The 17,952-nt window shown below is 40.1% G+C and overlaps 1 protein-coding gene and 1 long non-coding RNA gene across 2 annotated transcripts in view; one reads left to right on the top strand and one right to left on the bottom strand.

Annotated features, from left to right (window-relative positions):
- LOC124260418 overlaps window positions 1-12,093 on the top strand; it is a 64,086-nt gene extending 51,993 nt beyond the window's left edge. Inside the window, exons 5-17 of the mRNA XM_046694731.1 lie at window positions 1,336-1,578; window positions 1,987-2,205; window positions 3,001-3,243; window positions 3,651-3,866; window positions 4,663-4,902; window positions 5,310-5,525; window positions 6,323-6,516; window positions 8,180-8,228; window positions 8,636-8,851; window positions 9,650-9,892; window positions 10,300-10,515; window positions 11,207-11,296; window positions 11,844-12,093. Of these exons, the coding sequence (XP_046550687.1) occupies window positions 1,336-1,578; window positions 1,987-2,205; window positions 3,001-3,243; window positions 3,651-3,866; window positions 4,663-4,902; window positions 5,310-5,525; window positions 6,323-6,516; window positions 8,180-8,228; window positions 8,636-8,851; window positions 9,650-9,892; window positions 10,300-10,515; window positions 11,207-11,296; window positions 11,844-12,067 (2,609 nt within the window). The 3' untranslated portion in view covers window positions 12,068-12,093. The remainder of the gene's footprint in view (window positions 1-1,335; window positions 1,579-1,986; window positions 2,206-3,000; window positions 3,244-3,650; window positions 3,867-4,662; window positions 4,903-5,309; window positions 5,526-6,322; window positions 6,517-8,179; window positions 8,229-8,635; window positions 8,852-9,649; window positions 9,893-10,299; window positions 10,516-11,206; window positions 11,297-11,843) is intronic.
- Window positions 12,094-14,884: 2,791 nt separating this feature from the next.
- LOC124260869 lies at window positions 14,885-15,555 on the bottom strand. The gene is made up of 2 exons (XR_006894199.1): window positions 15,281-15,555; window positions 14,885-14,989 (listed from the first exon to the last, which is right to left on the bottom strand). It is a non-coding gene; the product is annotated as an uncharacterized LOC124260869 (long non-coding RNA).
- Between the last annotated feature and the right edge of the window lie 2,397 nt (window positions 15,556-17,952).

Here is a 17,952-nt window from a genome sequence, read left to right as displayed (position 1 = left end):
AATGGCTTTACATTTTCTAAATCAAAAACTAATTGTATAAATTTTTGTAGAAAATATAAGCCTAATTAGAACCCAGAACTATCTTTAAATGGCACTCCTAATAAAGTTGTAAAGGAGGCCAAATTCTTGGGCCTAATTCTCGATTCCCATTTAACATTCCTGCCACATATTAAATCCCTTAAAGCAAAATGCCTGAAGGCACTCGATTTGTTAAAGGTTGTTTCCAATTCCTTCACTTATATAGATCATTGGTGCGATCTAAACTTGATTATGGCTCGATCGTATATGGCGGAGGCTGCAAAAGCAACCTTAAACTACTTGATTCTGTTCACCACCAAGGTCTCAGTCTTGGATCATTTTGAACTTCTCCAGTTGATAGTCTCTACGTCGAGGCAGATGAGCCTTCTCTTACCCAACGCCGTATAAAATTATCTTTACAATATATTACCAAACAATATTCTAACGAATCTAACCCTGCATTTAACCTCTTTATGAGGATTTGTATAACAAAAAGCCTTCTCTTGTTCTGCCTCTTGGACACAGAATTAAACTATTCATTGCTGCTGCCAGAATTGAGCTGGAGAATATATCTTCTTCTCGTCTTCTTTCTTCTCCTCCTTGGCAATTGGTGAGGCCAGACGTTGACTTAACTTTAACCACATTTAAAAAATCCGAAACTAATAATTTACAGTATAAACAAGAATTTAGTCAATTAAGTAATAAATATAATACAAATAAATCCTTATTTACAGATAGATCCAAGTATGGCGGCGCGGTGGCTTGTGCCACTGTCATTAGATCCAGAACACTATCTTCTTGACTACCAAGTAATAGCTCTATTTTCACAGCAGAAGCTAACGCCATATTAACAGGTCTTAAATATGTAATGGTTATATTTTGCAGTGACTGCAACGTAAAGCAGAGATTCGCGTTCTGGCCGAGGAAAGTTAAATACTATTGAGGATCATATCTCCACAGCCCTATCCAATAGTAAGGTATCTAGGAAAGAGTTTAGGTTGGTGCTGTCTGAACTCGATAATTCCATAGGAGGAAACAAGAGATAAGAACCAAGTCTCGTAAGACAGCGAAAGGCAGAAAAAACCCCTCATAGAGCGACAAAAAGCCCGACAAGAAAAAGGCATAAATGTATAAAAATATCAGGGGACATCAAACGATGGTCGACGCAGTTTTCCATATTTTCCAACCATCGGTGGGGCATTATTTGACGTAAATAATGCCATAGGAGGAAGTGATGCCGTACCACCATCACATATACTACTATTTACAAAGAAAAACATCAACCACAATAATCGTTGTTATCGTCACGTGTTACAGCTGAGAGACTACACGACTTCACATTGGAGGTCTTAAGAAAGAACCCGGCCACCTCAACAAGCGCTAGGAGTGTGCTGTGTGGAACCTACAATGGTGCGGTCACAGAACCAGGAAAGACTGCCAGTGTAAAATGCATTGGATCTGTTAGAGGGCGATATGTCCGACTGAGGGGGACAAAGGACAGTGAAGGTGACATCCTTCAATTCTGTGAGGTCAAAGTTTTCGGATCCATTATTGCTGATGGTAAGAAGAGCTTTAACTTATGAGGCAAACTGTCGTTTATGTTCACGTGGACGTTCTATAGCTCTGCGAAAACAGAGATATCAAACACTGGTTACAAGTGCATTTGTTTGCCATGTATGTATATAATGACAACCCCAGACAATAATCAGTCTCTATAATATGCCACAAGAGATCACACGTGGCGTTAAAGAGACAAGTTAGATGTGTCAATTACATGAATGAATCACTGAAAATGAGCGATGACATCTGGTAGGCATGTGTAAGCTCAGTCAGTAATACTTGCCACTCAGACATACACTTGACCGTGAAGATCCACACACTGCCCCTTCAAAAGATGTCTTCTTATCTACCTACAAGAGAGTTAACGATGTTGTTTTGTGATATTATATTTTTTGGTACACAATGCAGGCAGGTATAATCTGGCTAGAGGCAAGCCAGCAACAGCGAGCTCTGTGTATTTGCCCCTGCCTAGAGTTGCAACAGACGGTCTCCCCAACACTGATTGGGAATCTGGCAGTTGTTTTCATGTGGCAGTAGTAGGAGACTATCATCCCTGGTGGCAAGTCGATCTTGAAGCTTATTCTGAGGTGTTTGAGGTTGCCGTGACAAGCAGGAGTGACTGTTGTAGTGAGTATAATGTTACAGTTCAGTAACGATGTACATTAAACTATACTAAATCAAATAAAACTTCGACAACTGTTAACTGAATCCTACAATAGAAGTAGGTGAGTATAATTACTGTCCATGGGGATGCATACTTCCTGTCTGAATGTTCTACCCAAACACTATATGAGTGTTATTAATAAGGACGTCCTACATTTTACTTATTGTTTTCTCAGTGCCATTCAGATGACATCTGTTTTCCTTTATATACAAAGTTCCTGAACATTTAAAGATAGATATGTAATGTTTTGTGTGTTCAGCGCGTCTTTTAACAAATATCACATGGATCAAGAAATAAAGTGTTTACTTCAGTTTGCCCTGGAATGGTGGTGTACAGCTTTGAAGAATCAAATATTGTGATATCACTGATCCCGGCATGCTGCTGAAATCGTAACATCTAAAGCCAATTTTTCGCATGCACTTCAATACTATCTACCACTATAACGAACGTCCTTCCTTGATAAGAACCATGGAATCAAGTACGAAAACGGGATGAACATGTTTTCATGTTTTTGACTCAAAAGATGATAGCCCTGATGAAGGTGGGTTGGGCAGATTTCATCCCCATTTGACATACAAGCAAACAATTTGTGTAATGATGTTCAAATATAATGGTTATGTAATTTCAGACTTTGTCCGGGGAATAATTATAACCTTTCATGCAGAGCAGCTGGACTTTTAGTGACAGCTGGCAAGGACCAAATGGGGTTCTTCCAATTCTGCTCCTGTCATAAAATACGATTTCGTCACGTGTTACAGCTCGGAGACTACACGACTTCACACTGGAGGTCTTTAGAAGGAATCCGGCCACCTCAACAGGCGCCAGGAGTGCGCTGTGTGGAACCTACAATGGTGCGGTCACAGAACCAGGAAAGACTGCCAGTGTAAAATGCATCGGATCTGTTAGAGGGCGATATGTCCGACTGAGTGGGACAAAGGACGGTGAAGATGACATCCTTCAATTCTGTGAGGTCAAAGTTTTCGGATCCATTATTGCTGATGGTAAGAAGAGCTTTAACTTATGAGGCAAACTGTCGTTTATGTTCACGTGGACGTTCTATAGCTCTGCGAAAACAGAGATATCAAACACTGGTTACAAGTGCATTTGTTTGCCATGTATGTATATAATGACAACCCCAGACAATAATCAGTCTCTATAATATGCCACAAGAGATCACACGTGGCGTTAAAGAGACAAGTTAGATGTGTCAATTACATGAATGAATCACTGAAAATGAGCAATGACATCTGGTAGGCATGTGTAAGCTCAGTCAGTAATACTTGCCACTCAGACATACACTTGACCATGAAGATCCACACACTGCCCCTTCAAAAGATGTCTTCTTATTTACCTACAAGAGAGTTAACGATGTTGTTTTGTGATATTTTATATTTGGTACACAATGCAGGCAAGCATAATCTGGCTAGAGGCAAGCCAGCAACAGCGAGCTCTGTGATTGGGCCATCGCCTAGAGCTGCAATAGACGGTCTCCCCAACACTGATTGGAAATCTGGCAGTTGTTTTGCTGTGGTAGTAGGAGACGATCATCCCTGGTGGCAAGTCGATCTTGAAGCTTATTCTGAGGTGTTTGAGGTTGCCGTGACAAGCAGGAGTGACTGTTGTCGTGAGTATAATGTTACAGTTCAGTAACGATGTACATTAAACTATACTAAATCAAATAAAACTTCGACAACTGTTAACTGAATCCTACAATAGAAGTAGGTGAGTATAATTACTGTCCATGGGGATGCATACTTCCTGTCTGAATGTTCTACCCAAACACTATATGTGAGTGTTATTAATAAGGACGTCCTACATTTTACTTATTGTTTTCTCAGTGCCATTCAGATGACATCTGTTTTCCTTTATATACAAAGTTCCTGAACATTTAAAGATAGATAAGTAATTTTTGTGTGTTCAGCGCGTCTATTAACAAATATCACATGGATCAAGAAATAAAGTGTTTACTTCAGTTTGCCCTGGAATGGTGGTGTACAGCTTTGAAGAATCAAATATTGTGATATCACTGATCCCGGCATGCTGCTGAAATCGTAACATCTAAAGCCAATTTTTCGCATGCACTTCAATACTATCTACCACTATAACGAACGTCCTTCCTTGATAAGAACCATGGAATCAAGTACGAAAACGGGATGAACATGTTTTCATGTTTTTGACTCAAAAGATGATAGCCCTGATGAAGGTGGGTTGGGCAGATTTCATCCCCATTTGACATACAAGCAAACAATTTGTGTAATGATGTTCAAATATAATGGTTATGTAATTTCAGACTTTGTCCGGGGAATAATTATAACCTTTCATGCAGAGCAGCTGGACTTTTAGTGACAGCTGGCAAGGACCAAATGGGGTTCTTCCAATTCTGCTCGTGTCATAAAATACGATTTCATCACGTGTTACAGCTGAAAGACTACACGACTTCACAGTGGAGGTCTTTAGGAAGAACCCGGCCACCTCAACAGGCGCTGGGAGTGCGCTGTGTGGAATCTACAATGGTGCGGTCACAGAACCAGGAAAGACTGCCAGTGTCGAATGCATCGGATCTGTTAGAGGGCGATATGTCCGACTGAGGGGGACAAAGGACGGCGAAGGTGACCTTCAATTCTGTGAGGTCAAAGTTTTCGGATCCATTATTACTGATGGTAAGAAGAGCTTTAACTTATGAGGCAAACTGTCGTTTATGTTCACGTGGACGTTCTATAGCTCTGCGAAAACAGAGATATCAAACACTGGTTACAAGTGCATTTGTTTGCCATGTATGTATATAATGACAACCCCAGACAATAATCAGTCTCTATAATATGCCACAAGAGATCACACGTGGCGTTAAAGAGACAAGTTAGATGTGTCAATTACATGAATGAATCACTGAAAATGAGCGATGACATCTGGTAGGCATGTGTAAGCTCAGTCAGTAATACTTGCCACTCAGACATACACTTGACCATGAAGATCCACACACTGCCCCTTCAAAAGATGTCTTCTTATTTATCTACAAGAGAGTTAACGATGTTGTTTTGTGATATTTTATATTTGGTACACAATGCAGGCAGGTATAATCTGGCTAGAGGCAAGCCAGCAACAGCGAGCTCTGTGATTGGGCCACTGCCTAGAGTTGCAACAGACGGTCTCCCCAACACTGATTGGGAATCTGGCAGTTGTTTTGCTGTGGCAGAAGGAGACGATCATCCCTGGTGGCAAGTCGATCTTGAAGCTTATTCTGAGGTGTTTGAGGTTGCCGTGACAAGCAGGAGTGACTGTTGTCGTGAGTATAATGTTACAGTTCAGTAACGATGTACATTAAACTATACTAAATCAAATAAAACTTCGACACCTGTTAACTGAATCCTACAATAGAAATAGGTGAGTATAATTACTGTCCATGGGGATGCATACTTCCTGTCTGAATGTTCTACCCAAACACTATATGTAAGTGTTATTAATAAGGACGTCCTACATTTTACTTATTGTTTTCTCAGTGCCATTCAGATGACATCTGTTTTCCTTTATATACAAAGTTCCTGAACATTTAAAGATAGATATGTAATTTTTGTGTGTTCAGCGCGTCTATTAACAAATATCGCATGGATCAAGAAATAAAGTGTTTACTTCAGTTTGCCCTGGAATGGTGGTGTACAGCTTTGAAGAATCAAATATTGTGATATCACTGATCCCGGCATGCTGCTGAAATCGTAACATCTAGAACCAATTTTTCGCATGCACTTCAATACTATCTACCACTATAACGAACGTCCTTCCTTGATAAGAACCATGGAATCAAGTACGAAAACGGGATGAACATGTTTTCATGTTTTTGACTCAAAAGATGATAGCCCTGATGAAGGTGGGTTGGGCAGATTTCATCCCCATTTGACATACAAGCAAACAATTTGTGTAATGATGTTCAAATATAATGGTTATGTAATTTCAGACTTTGTCGGAGGGAATAATTATAACCTTTCATGCAGAGGAGCTGGACTTTTAGTGACAGCTGGCAAGGACCAAATGGGGTTCTTCCAATTCTGCTCCTGTCATAAAATACGATTTCGTCACGTGTTACAGCTGAGACACTACACGACTTCACACTGGAGGTCTTTAGAAAGAACCCGGCCACCTCAACAGGCGCTGGGAGTGCGCTGTGTGGAATCTACAATGGTGCGGTCACAGAACCAGGAAAGACTGCCAGTGTAAAATGCATCGGATCTGTTAGAGGGCGATATGTCCGACTGAGGGGGACAAAGGACAGTGAAGGTGACATCCTTCAATTCTGTGAGGTCAAAGTGTTCGGATCCATTATTGATGATGGTAAGAAGAGCTTTAACTTATGAGGCCTACTGTCGTTTATGTTCACGTGGATGTTCTATAGCTCTGCGAAAACAGAGATATCAAACACTGGTTACAAGTGCATTTGTTTGCCATGTATGTATATAATGACAACCCCAGACAATAATCAGTCTCTATAATATGCCACAAGAGATCACACGTGGCGTTAAAGAGACAAGTTAGATGTGTCAATTACATGAATGAATCACTGAAAATGAGCGATGACATCTGGTAGGCATGTGTAAGCTCAGTCAGTAATACTTGCCACTCAGACATACACTTGACCATGAAGATCCACACACTGCCCCTTCAAAAGATGTCTTCTTATTTACCTACAAGAGAGTTAACGATGTTGTTTTGTGATATTTTATATTTGGTACACAATGCAGGCAGGTATAATCTGGCTAGAGGCAAGCCAGCAACAGCGAGCTCTGTGTATGGGCCACTGCCTAGAGTTGCAACAGACGGTCTCCCCAACGCTAACTGGGAATCTGGCAGTTGTTTTCATGTGGCAGAAGGAGACGATCATCCCTGGTGGCAAGTCGATCTTGAAGCTTATTCTGAGGTGTTTGAGGTTGCCGTGACAAGCAGGAGTGACTGTTGTCGTGAGTATAATGTTACAGTTCAGTAACGATGTACATTAAACTATACTAAATCAAATAAAACTTCGACAACTGTTAACTGAATCCTACAATAGAAGTAGGTGAGTATAATTACTGTCCATGGGGATGCATACTTCCTGTCTGAATGTTCTACCCAAACACTATATGTGAGTGTTATTAATAAGGACGTCCTACATTTTACTTATTGTTTTCTCAGTGCCATTCAGATGACATCTGTTTTCCTTTATATACAATGTTCCTGAACATTTAAAGATAGATATGTAATTTTTGTGTGTTCAGCGCGTCTATTAACAAATATCACATGGATCAAGAAATAAAGTGTTTACTTCAGTTTGCCCTGGAATGGTGGTGTACAGCTTTGAAGAATCAAATATTGTGATATCACTGATCCCGGCATGCTGCTGAAATCGTAACATCTAGAACCAAATTTTCGCATGCACTTCAATACTATCTACCACTATAACGAACGTCCTTCCTTGATAAGAACCATGGAATCAAGTACGAAAACGGGATGAACATGTTTTCATGTTTTTGACTCAAAAGATGATAGCCCTGATGAAGGTGGGTTGGGCAGATTTCATCCCCATTTGACATACAAGCAAACAATTTGTGTAATGATGTTTAAATATAATGGTTATGTAATTTCAGACTTTGTCGGGGGGAATAATTATAACCTTTCATGCAGAGCAGCTGGACTTTTAGTGACAGCTGGCAAGGACCAAATGGGGTTCTTCCAATTCTGCTCGTGTCATAAAATACGATTTCGTCACGTGTTACAGCTGAGAGACTACACGACTTCACACTGGAGGTCTTTAGAAAGAACCCGGCCACCTCAACAGGCGCTAGGAGTGCGCTGTGTGGAACCTACAATGGTGAGGTCACAGACCACGGAGAGACTGCCAATGTAAAATGCATTGGATCTGTTAGAGGGCGATATGTCCGACTGAGTGGGACAAATGACGGCCACGATGACCTCCTTCAATTCTGTGAGGTCAAAGTTTTCGGATCCATTATTACTGATGGTAAGAAGAGCTTTAACTTATGAGGCAAACTGTCGTTTATGTTCACGTGGACGTTCTATAGCTCTGCGAAAACAGAGATATCAAACACTGGTTACAAGTGCATTTGTTTGCCATGTATGTATATAATGACAACCCCAGACAATAATCAGTCTCTATAATATGCCACAAGAGATCACACGTGGCGTTAAAGAGACAAGTTAGATGTGTCAATTACATGAATGAATCACTGAAAATGAGCAATGACATCTGGTAGGCATGTGTAAGCTCAGTCAGTAATACTTGCCACTCAGACATACACTTGACCATGAAGATCCACACACTGCCCCTTCAAAAGATGTCTTCTTATTTACCTACAAGAGAGTTAACGATGTTGTTTTGTGATATTTTATATTTGGTACACAATGCAGGCAAGTATAATCTGGCTAGAGGCAAGCCAGCAACAGCGAGCTCTGTGATTGGGCCACTGCCTAGAGTTGCAACAGACGGTCTCCCCAACACTGATTGGGGATCTGGCAGTTGTTTTGCTGTGGCAGAAGGAGACGATCATCCCTGGTGGCAAGTCGATCTTGAAGCTTATTCTGAGGTGTTTGAGGTTGCCGTGACAAGCAGGAGTGACTGTTGTCGTGAGTATAATGTTACAGTTCAGTAACGATGTACATTAAACTATACTAAATCAAATAAAACTTCGACACCTGTTAACTGAATCCTACAATAGAAGTAGGTGAGTATAATTACTGTCCATGGGGATGCATACTTCCTGTCTGAATGTTCTACCCAAACATTATATGTGAGTGTTATTAATAAGGACGTCCTACATTTTACTTATTGTTTTCTCAGTGCCATTCAGATGACATCTGTTTTCCTTTATATACAAAGTTCCTGAACATTTAAAGATAGATATGTAATTTTTTGTGTGTTCAGCGCGTCTATTAACAAATATCACATGGATCAAGAAATAAAGTGTTTACTTCAGTTTGCCCTGGAATGGTGGTGTACAGCTTTGAAGAATCAAATATTGTGATATCACTGATCCCGGCATGCTGCTGAAATCGTAACATCTAAAGCCAATTTTTCGCATGCACTTCAATACTATCTACCACTATAACGAACGTCCTTCCTTGATAAGAACCATGGAATCAAGTACGAAAACGGGATGAACATGTTTTCATGTTTTTGACTCAAAAGATGATAGCCCTGATGAAGGTGGGTTGGGCAGATTTCATCTCCATTTGACATACAAGCAAACAATTTGTGTAATGATGTTTAAATATAATGGTTATGTAATTTCAGACTTTGTCGGAGGGAATAATTATAACCTTTCATGCAGAGCAGCTGGACTTTTAGTGACAGCTGGCAAGGACCAAATGGGGTTCTTCCAATTCTGCTCCTGTCATAAAATACGATTTCGTCACGTGTTACAGCTGAGAGACTACACGACTTCACACTGGAGGTCTTTAGAAAGAACCCGGCCACCTCAACAGGCGCTGGGAGTGCGCTGTGTGGAATCTACAATGGTGCGGTCACAGAACCAGGAAAGACTGCCAGTGTAAAATGCATCGGATCTGTTAGAGGGCGATATGTCCGACTGAGGGGGACAAAGGACGGTGAAGGTGACATCCTTCAATTCTGTGAGGTCAAAGTGTTCGGATCCATTTTTGCTGATGGTAAGAAGAGCTTTAACTTATGAGGCAAACTGTCGTTTATGTTCACGTGGACGTTCTATAGCTCTGCGAAAACAGAGATATCAAACACTGGTTACAAGTGCATTTGTTTGCCATGTATGTATATAATGACAACCCCAGACAATAATCAGTCTCTATAATATGCCACAAGAGATCACACGTGGCGTTAAAGAGACAAGTTAGATGTGTCAATTACATGAATGAATCACTGAAAATGAGCAATGACATCTGGTAGGCATGTGTAAGCTCAGTCAGTAATACTTGCCACTCAGACATACACTTGACCATGAAGATCCACACACTGCCCCTTCAAAAGATGTCTTCTTATTTACCTACAAGAGAGTTAACGATGTTGTTTTGTGATATTTTATATTTGGTACACAATGCAGGCAAGTATAATCTGGCTAGAGGCAAGCCAGCAACAGCGAGCTCTGTGTATGGGCCACTGCCTAGAGTTGCAACAGACGGTCTCCCCAACACTGATTGGGAATCTGGCAGTTGTTTTGCTGTGGCAGAAGGAGACGATCATCCCTGGTGGCAAGTCGATCTTGAAGCTTATTCTGAGGTGTTTGAGGTTGCCGTGACAAGCAGGAGTGACTGTTGTCGTGAGTATAATGTTACAGTTCAGTAACGATGTACATTAAACTATACTAAATCAAATAAAACTTCGACAACTGTTAACTGAATCCTACAATAGAAGTAGGTGAGTATAATTACTGTCCATGGGGATGCATACTTCCTGTCTGAATGTTCTACCCAAACACTATATGTGAGTGTTATTAATAAGGACGTCCTACATTTTACTTATTGTTTTCTCAGTGCCATTCAGATGACATCTGTTTTCCTTTATATACAAAGTTCCTGAACATTTAAAGATAGATATGTAATTTTTTGTGTGTTCAGCGCGTCTATTAACAAATATCGCATGGATCAAGAAATAAAGTGTTTACTTCAGTTTGCCCTGGAATGGTGGTGTACAGCTTTGAAGAATCAAATATTGTGATATCACTGATCCCGGCATGCTGCTGAAATCGTAACATCTAGAACCAAATTTTCGCATGCACTTCAATACTATCTACCACTATAACGAACGTCCTTCCTTGATAAGAACCATGGAATCAAGTACGAAAACGGGATGAACATGTTTTCATGTTTTTGACTCAAGCCTAAAGATGATAGCCCTGATGAAGGTGGGTTGGGCAGATTTCATCCCCAGTTGACATACAAGCAAACAATTTGTGTAATGATGTTTAAATATAATAGTTTGGGGATCTGGCAGTTGTTTTACTGTGGCAGAAGGAGACGATCATCCCTCGCGGCAAGTCGATCTTGGAACTTATTCTGAGGTCATTGAGGTTGCCGTGACAAGCAGGAGTGACTGTTGTCGTGAGTATAATGTTACGTCATACTCAACTTATCTAAAACTTCGACACCTTGAAATTGTGTGCATTAGTATGTAAATAGATGTGTATCATACTTCTCTAACTCCGGCGTTCCTAACAAATTGTGCGTCAGAACTGCAGTATTGGGCGTAGCGTTGTGATGTTGAAATGTCAGCCGAGTACCATGTAGCTTCAGGAATGGCTGAGGAACAGGCACCCGGGTCTTCAGACTGTGTATTTACTGAAGATTACTGCCCATGTTCAGCCTGCATGTTGGTGTAGTGTTTATGGTACATCATGAAACTAACAGTGTTATACCCTCACAATTATTGCCAATAATGTTGTTGATTATATAGATCTACTTTCATTAGTTCACTGAGCAATTTGTAAATGCCATGATCTTAGTAAATTCCCCTGTGTCTGTCATGTACGTCCATTCCAAATGCCCACAAAGTATTTCATGGCTCCTTAAAAGAGACATGCAGTGCCACTAAACTGACCTGTCTTATTTCAACGAATGTGACAACATTTGAAATCGTCCTTTGCTACAGCTGAGAGACTACACGACTTCACACTGGAGGTCTTCACCAAACCAGGCGCCAGGGGTGCACTGTGTGGAACCTACCATGGTGCGTTCGCAGAACCAGGAAAGACTGTCACTGTAAAATGTACCCGACCTATTCAAGGGCGGTATGTCCGATTGAGTCGAAAAAAGAACGGTGAGGGTGACCGCCTTCAGTTTTGTGAGGTCAAGGTGTTTGGTTATGCGTTTTAACCAAGGCTTATAAAAGCATGCGGACATATAGTGTTTTGTTGTATATGTTCTGGGCTTCTACTCTCCACGATGATGGTAGTAATGGTATCCCAATTATCCAGCTACAAGATGAGGTGAAAAGGGGTTTAGCGTTGTACTAGCCCAGACTTAAAGGTCACATGCAACCAAAAAATCAAACATAATTAAAACACAAGTATCACTTATTCATGACATATAATATACATTGCTGATTATAAACCAACATATAAACAAAATTATAAGCGTACAATCGCAAATCAAAAGTGCAATATTTTGTACTTGGGTTTACTTCCCTCGAAACGAAGCACCCGGGATACCGAACCCAGTCAGAGCGGGTGGGTGCCGATGCTCTCACGGCTCATTGTGTGTGTGTGTATATAGAGATGTTGGGTTTTGTAAATGCATGCTCATTTTTTGTGTATAACCTTTTGCAATCAACAGACATCATAACATGTCATGTGTACAAGTATCACACCTGTCTGTCTGTCTAATTACATAATGTGACTGAAACCGAACTAGGGCCATAAATCAATGCGTTTTGTTTATAGTGTATAGCCTGATAGGTGTTAAGTTCAAATTGCATGTGGTCAGTGATCGAAGTTGTGTATTGAATATCGCCATGAGCAGACAGGCAGGCAGACACATAGGTGTCAATAAAACAGACATTGAGTTTTGTCTGTGACGACGACATGTCTATATCACAGTTAGAAATTCTGTCAATGCTAAATAATGACATTGCTTTTAAGTATCGAACTGAGAAAATGACTCGGTAAGAAGTACGTGCGGTGAAACAGTCAAATGAAATTATATAAACAGTTAAATCGGTAATCTACTGTCATAACATATAAAAAGCTCGCGTCTGAGAAATAACTTATGAAAAGTCAGCGCCTGAGAAATATCAATAAAAACATTAGAAACAATAGCTCACACCAAAGCCTCCCGACTCCGAGTACTCACCGCCAGGAAAGGTTTTTCGTCTTGAAATGTCGAATGCCTCACTGGTTGACACATAGCTGAGTAGATCTAGATCTAAGTCCATACCGAAAGGTATCATAATCTGCAAAGTTGTTTTTTACGTTGCATGTGACCTTTGAGCTGATTTTATAGTGCTAGCTCACTGAACTACCATGCCGCGGTTAAGCATGAATACCCCACTCAGACACATTATACTGACTCCGAGCCGATCAGTCTTTGTTATAACCATTAGTGCCGAGCGCCAGGCAGGGACCAACAAGTACCATATTTTAAGGTCTTTTGGAATGACGCAGTCGGGGATCGAACCCGCGACTTTCCGCTCTCCGGTCACCTATATTCCCATCATGTTACCCTACGAGGCAAAGTGAAGAAAATGCAGAGGTTGTTGAAAGACCGTTTTATGTCTTCATTTCTTTCCAAAATTTACATAATGATGAAAGACCAATAAGTTATGTGTTACAAATCTTACGTAAAAGTTAAAGAATTATTTTCACTTATGAGGTTTCGCGTGTTTACTATTGGTCAAGTTAGTTAATAAATTGTAATTCCGTGTGTGAAATTATCGAAACCAACCCAGTCAAATGGCTAACCAAATGAATATATTATCGGGTAAAACATTACTTTAGACATTATCTGTGCCCTGTACGTAAATTGTAAATCATTATCATTAGATACCCATAAATGCTATTTATTGTTCAAATGATTCGAAAATTCAATCATTTCACAGACTGCTATCATTTAGCTGGAACATTCCTGAGTTTGGCATTAAAAAACAAACTAACCATTCCATGTCGATATTCACATGTGAGATGACAGAGGCAATCGATTGCCCGTCCGAATCGATTATTCCGGTTGCTATTGTAGCTTCCAGATTAACCGCATCTCCAGTCTCAACACAGTGACGAGCACCACTGACGTCTACTAGATCTCAAAATAAACAGTGTTACGACACTGTTTCACCCTTTCGCAGAAGGAACGTTTGAACGAAGACATTTTCTTTGCGAATCAAAGTTCAAAAACTGGCCAATACGGTAAATAATAATAGACATTATTATTATCATGCAAATCAAATTCGCAGTGCAAACTGATCTCACTCAACCAAATCTTGTTTATGCACCGGCGATAATGTTGTCTTTGCCTTCAACATGCTTGAAGTTTAAGTGCAGTTTCAGCACAGAATTGTAGTTTTCTTTTTCATTTAATGAAGAAAAGCCTTGGTTAGGAATAAAAGCAGTCACAAAGAACAATATAAATTGTTGTAATGCTGAGACTAATAGCCAAGAGTTTCTCTCTAAAAGGTGAAATAATGTCTATGAGAATATGTTCAAAATTTCATGAATAATAACTAACAGGATGTACAAAGCCCGATGCATCGTCTTACAACAGGGAAGCACCCGCTCCAATGTCACCAGCATCTAGTGAAAATCTGAAGGGTTTTTCAAATTTTGGCGCTTTGAGAAAAAGAACATTCATATGGATGAACCTTTCACAAAGGTAGTCTGACAAATGGTGTTCCAAACAATTCTTATTCTAATGTCAAGGATATTGAACATTTTGACAACATGTTCGGTAGTAACCAATCTCATTAGTTTCTTTATATTGGAATTTTGAAATAGTTTCCACACTTGTTGGTTAGATCGATAACGTGCGTGTGGTGATTAGGTGATTCTGACCGTGTGGGTACGAATCCCGGAAGGGACTCAACGTAACAAAAGTACTAGAATCTGTACTTCAGGGGTCAAGGGTAACTGGTACAACTCCAATTTCATTTCTTGACCAAAATGCTGAAGGCAACCTGTAGATGCAAGAACACAACTCGAAAACTCGCATCGACAGGGATTTATTAATGTTACTATTTTCGGTAGTCGGTGACAAGTCATTGGCTTATTATCGTTGACATGACTCGGTCCATCGATGAGGTTTAAGAAACTAAAAGAAATAAAATGATTCTTTTAGCTAATACATCAATTACAGCATTTAAATATAACTTTTCTGAATTTTCAAATATAAGATTTCATAATTATCAAATATAGCTATTCAAAATTGTTAGGTAAAACATTTGAAGATTGTCCGACAACGCATTTGAGTAACATGCTTCAATAGCAGCTTTCTATCAAAATACACAATAATAATGGTCAAAATATTCCCATGATAACTCCAACAACATATACTATTCAAATGTCATATAAAGTTATACAATGTATGATTAAAAGTACTCACATTTGTGTTGCCATACGGAGAGATTTGCAGACAGCCAAGTGACCATGTGGATAGCACAGTGAATCAGCCTTTGCATGAAGATTTTGTGCAAGGGTTAGGTCATGTGACCATCAATAATGAAAATGAGGCTATATATTTACTAATTAAATTTACAAAAGTTTTGCCATTACGCTGGATTTGAACCCTAGCTCTTTGGATCACAAGTCTAATGTGTTAACCACTAGGCCACCGGACAATACACTCATTCATGCCTGGTTTAACAATGCTGAACATTACTGAATATAACATAACTTGTATTTAGCATTAACACAACCGATTCTCATCTCGTTGCGACAGCTCGTTTAGGGCACACTGGTCATATATACTAGCCACATAAAGAAACTGTGCACACAGAAAATGCCTTCAGAATTGGAATACAACACAGCAAAGACGAAATGATGTAGACACTTTATAAGCTGAAGTATCGGACCACAAGAAATTGTCAAAAGAACATGAACAATATCCGTAACGATGACGTCAAAAGTTCAAATCGAGTAGGGGGTCACATGACGCAGTCACAAAATCAATAACGGGTATGACCACCATGTGCGTGAAGCACAGCAGTGCAACGACGACGCATAGAGGCTACCAAATGAGCATTGGAGGCCTGGGAAATGGTCTGGGGCGTGGTCACTGCTGTCTGGAACCTGTATCTGAGATGAGTCACCCGAATCCACCTGTCTTGGCGTCGTTACGTCGGGAACGCCCAGAACGTGGGTGGTCGGCGACGTCATTACTGTTTCGATAACGCGTGACCCATGCGGATATGGTGTTACGATGGCATTGGAAATGTGCTGCCACCTGTTGTTGGCTCATTCCTGCTCGAACCATTCCAATGGCTTCATGACGTTGAGCAGATGTTAATCTTGGCATGATGTGCATGTGACTTCTCATGTGGATTTGTGAACGTTTAAATGACCAAAGATCAAGCTTTCGACAGTGACAGCAATTTCAGAGTTTCACATGTTGTATGCAGCTGTACGGGCTGCACGTGCAGTAACACATTGCAAGGCCATACGCCACCGTCAATGACGTCACGTCGCCCGGCACGTGCATGAGCGTTTGATTGTCTCCAATACTTGCTATGTTCACAAATGTATTTATGTATTTATGTACCAGGCAGCAGCTGGTTATGCTAGAAGTGTGTATAAAAATTCCTTTAAAATTCCTTTTGCAGCCAGAGTGGTGGGAAAGAGACTAATACAGATCATAAAGGGTTATAGGATTTTGGGACATATTTGTGAGGTTTTAGAGGATTGAGAGTACTGTTTAAAGGGTCATTTTCTTTGGAAATGATATTGATAGACGCTAGAAATTATCCTAAGTCATTCTGGAGAATTGTGGGGCAACAGTCCGGATGCAGATCTAACACTAAGTCCGGTCAAACATGCGGTCATAATTGAGGACGATGGAAGTATAGCAGATCCGGTATTCATATTCTCAGTTGAGAATGATTTTCCAAATATTCTCAACAGTTCAAATAACAAATTGAGTAAAAAATATATCACCTGTTTCAGATGGTATTGTTGCTGAAACTAATAGATTATGTCTACCACCAAGGTTTAAAGCTTTGTCTTGGATCCTTTAGAACTTCTGTTGATAAAATTCTTCAAAGGCCTTTACCTGAAGAAGGGGCAAGAACTAGCCCAGAAACGTTGTGAAAAGTAAACCAAGAAGTTGTTATCCATAAGATTTGTCTTGTATTCTGTTTGTAGTTTCCAAATACTTTGCTCAGTTCTTAACACGCCTATACTCAATTCAAACTCAATTCAACTTCAAAGTCACATGTCATGCACTTCTTCAACAAAAAATGCCAATACCTTCAACACAATGGGAACCGATGACCGCCTTACCCGCTCAGCCACCGCGACTTCCACAAAATGGAAGTCGGACAACTGGTAGTCTAGACTGCGGACTTCGTGTGCTCCTCTGATAAATGTAAATTGGCACCGTTCCCACGGCCGAAAACTATGATTACATAATGCCATTTAGAAAGTGGTCAAACGTAACATATGTTATATTTGGGATTACACTTTCTTAGTAAAGTACAGTTTCTAAGTACCTTTGTTGGGTTGAGTACCATTTGGGATTCGAACTCACACCCTCAGAATCAGGCACCTAATCGCCAGCACACAAAGTCTTGTGATGAAAGAATCACGGTCAAGCATGTCCTGCTTGACTGTGTTGATTTTTTCATCACAAAAGATAACTATTTCAAAGTTTCTTCCGTGAAGGATAATTTTAACGTAAGTTCATTTTTAATTCTTAGAGTCTTGGTTTTTAAAAAGAAATTGAATTATTGCACAAATTTTGATTGATAATGCTGTACATAGACACATGGCATTTTATAATCGGTAGAATTAGCAACCGAGATTGTTAGTGGCTGTATTCTCGAAGGGATAAAGTATTGTAACATTATTGTCCTCCTGAGTACGTACGTAAGTCCCTCAACCTTCAAGGTCAATTTTGCTCTACCGAACTTTTAATCGTAGTATTTTTATGTTTTAAATGATGGCTAAAACAGCTAAGTACAGTCGCCAGGGATTGAAGAGACGGTGTAAATCCAGCTAGGGTCCATGTAGATAGCAAAGCACTTCAAGTCCACATGGTCCCAAGTATGGTGATCAACTTTC

Source organism: Haliotis rubra, unplaced genomic scaffold (assembly GCF_003918875.1).
Source record: "Haliotis rubra isolate DU_JTF1 unplaced genomic scaffold, ASM391887v1 Scf119, whole genome shotgun sequence".
Lineage (NCBI taxonomy): Eukaryota > Metazoa > Mollusca > Gastropoda > Lepetellida > Haliotidae > Haliotis > Haliotis rubra.
This window is presented reverse-complemented; position numbering and strand designations above follow the sequence as displayed.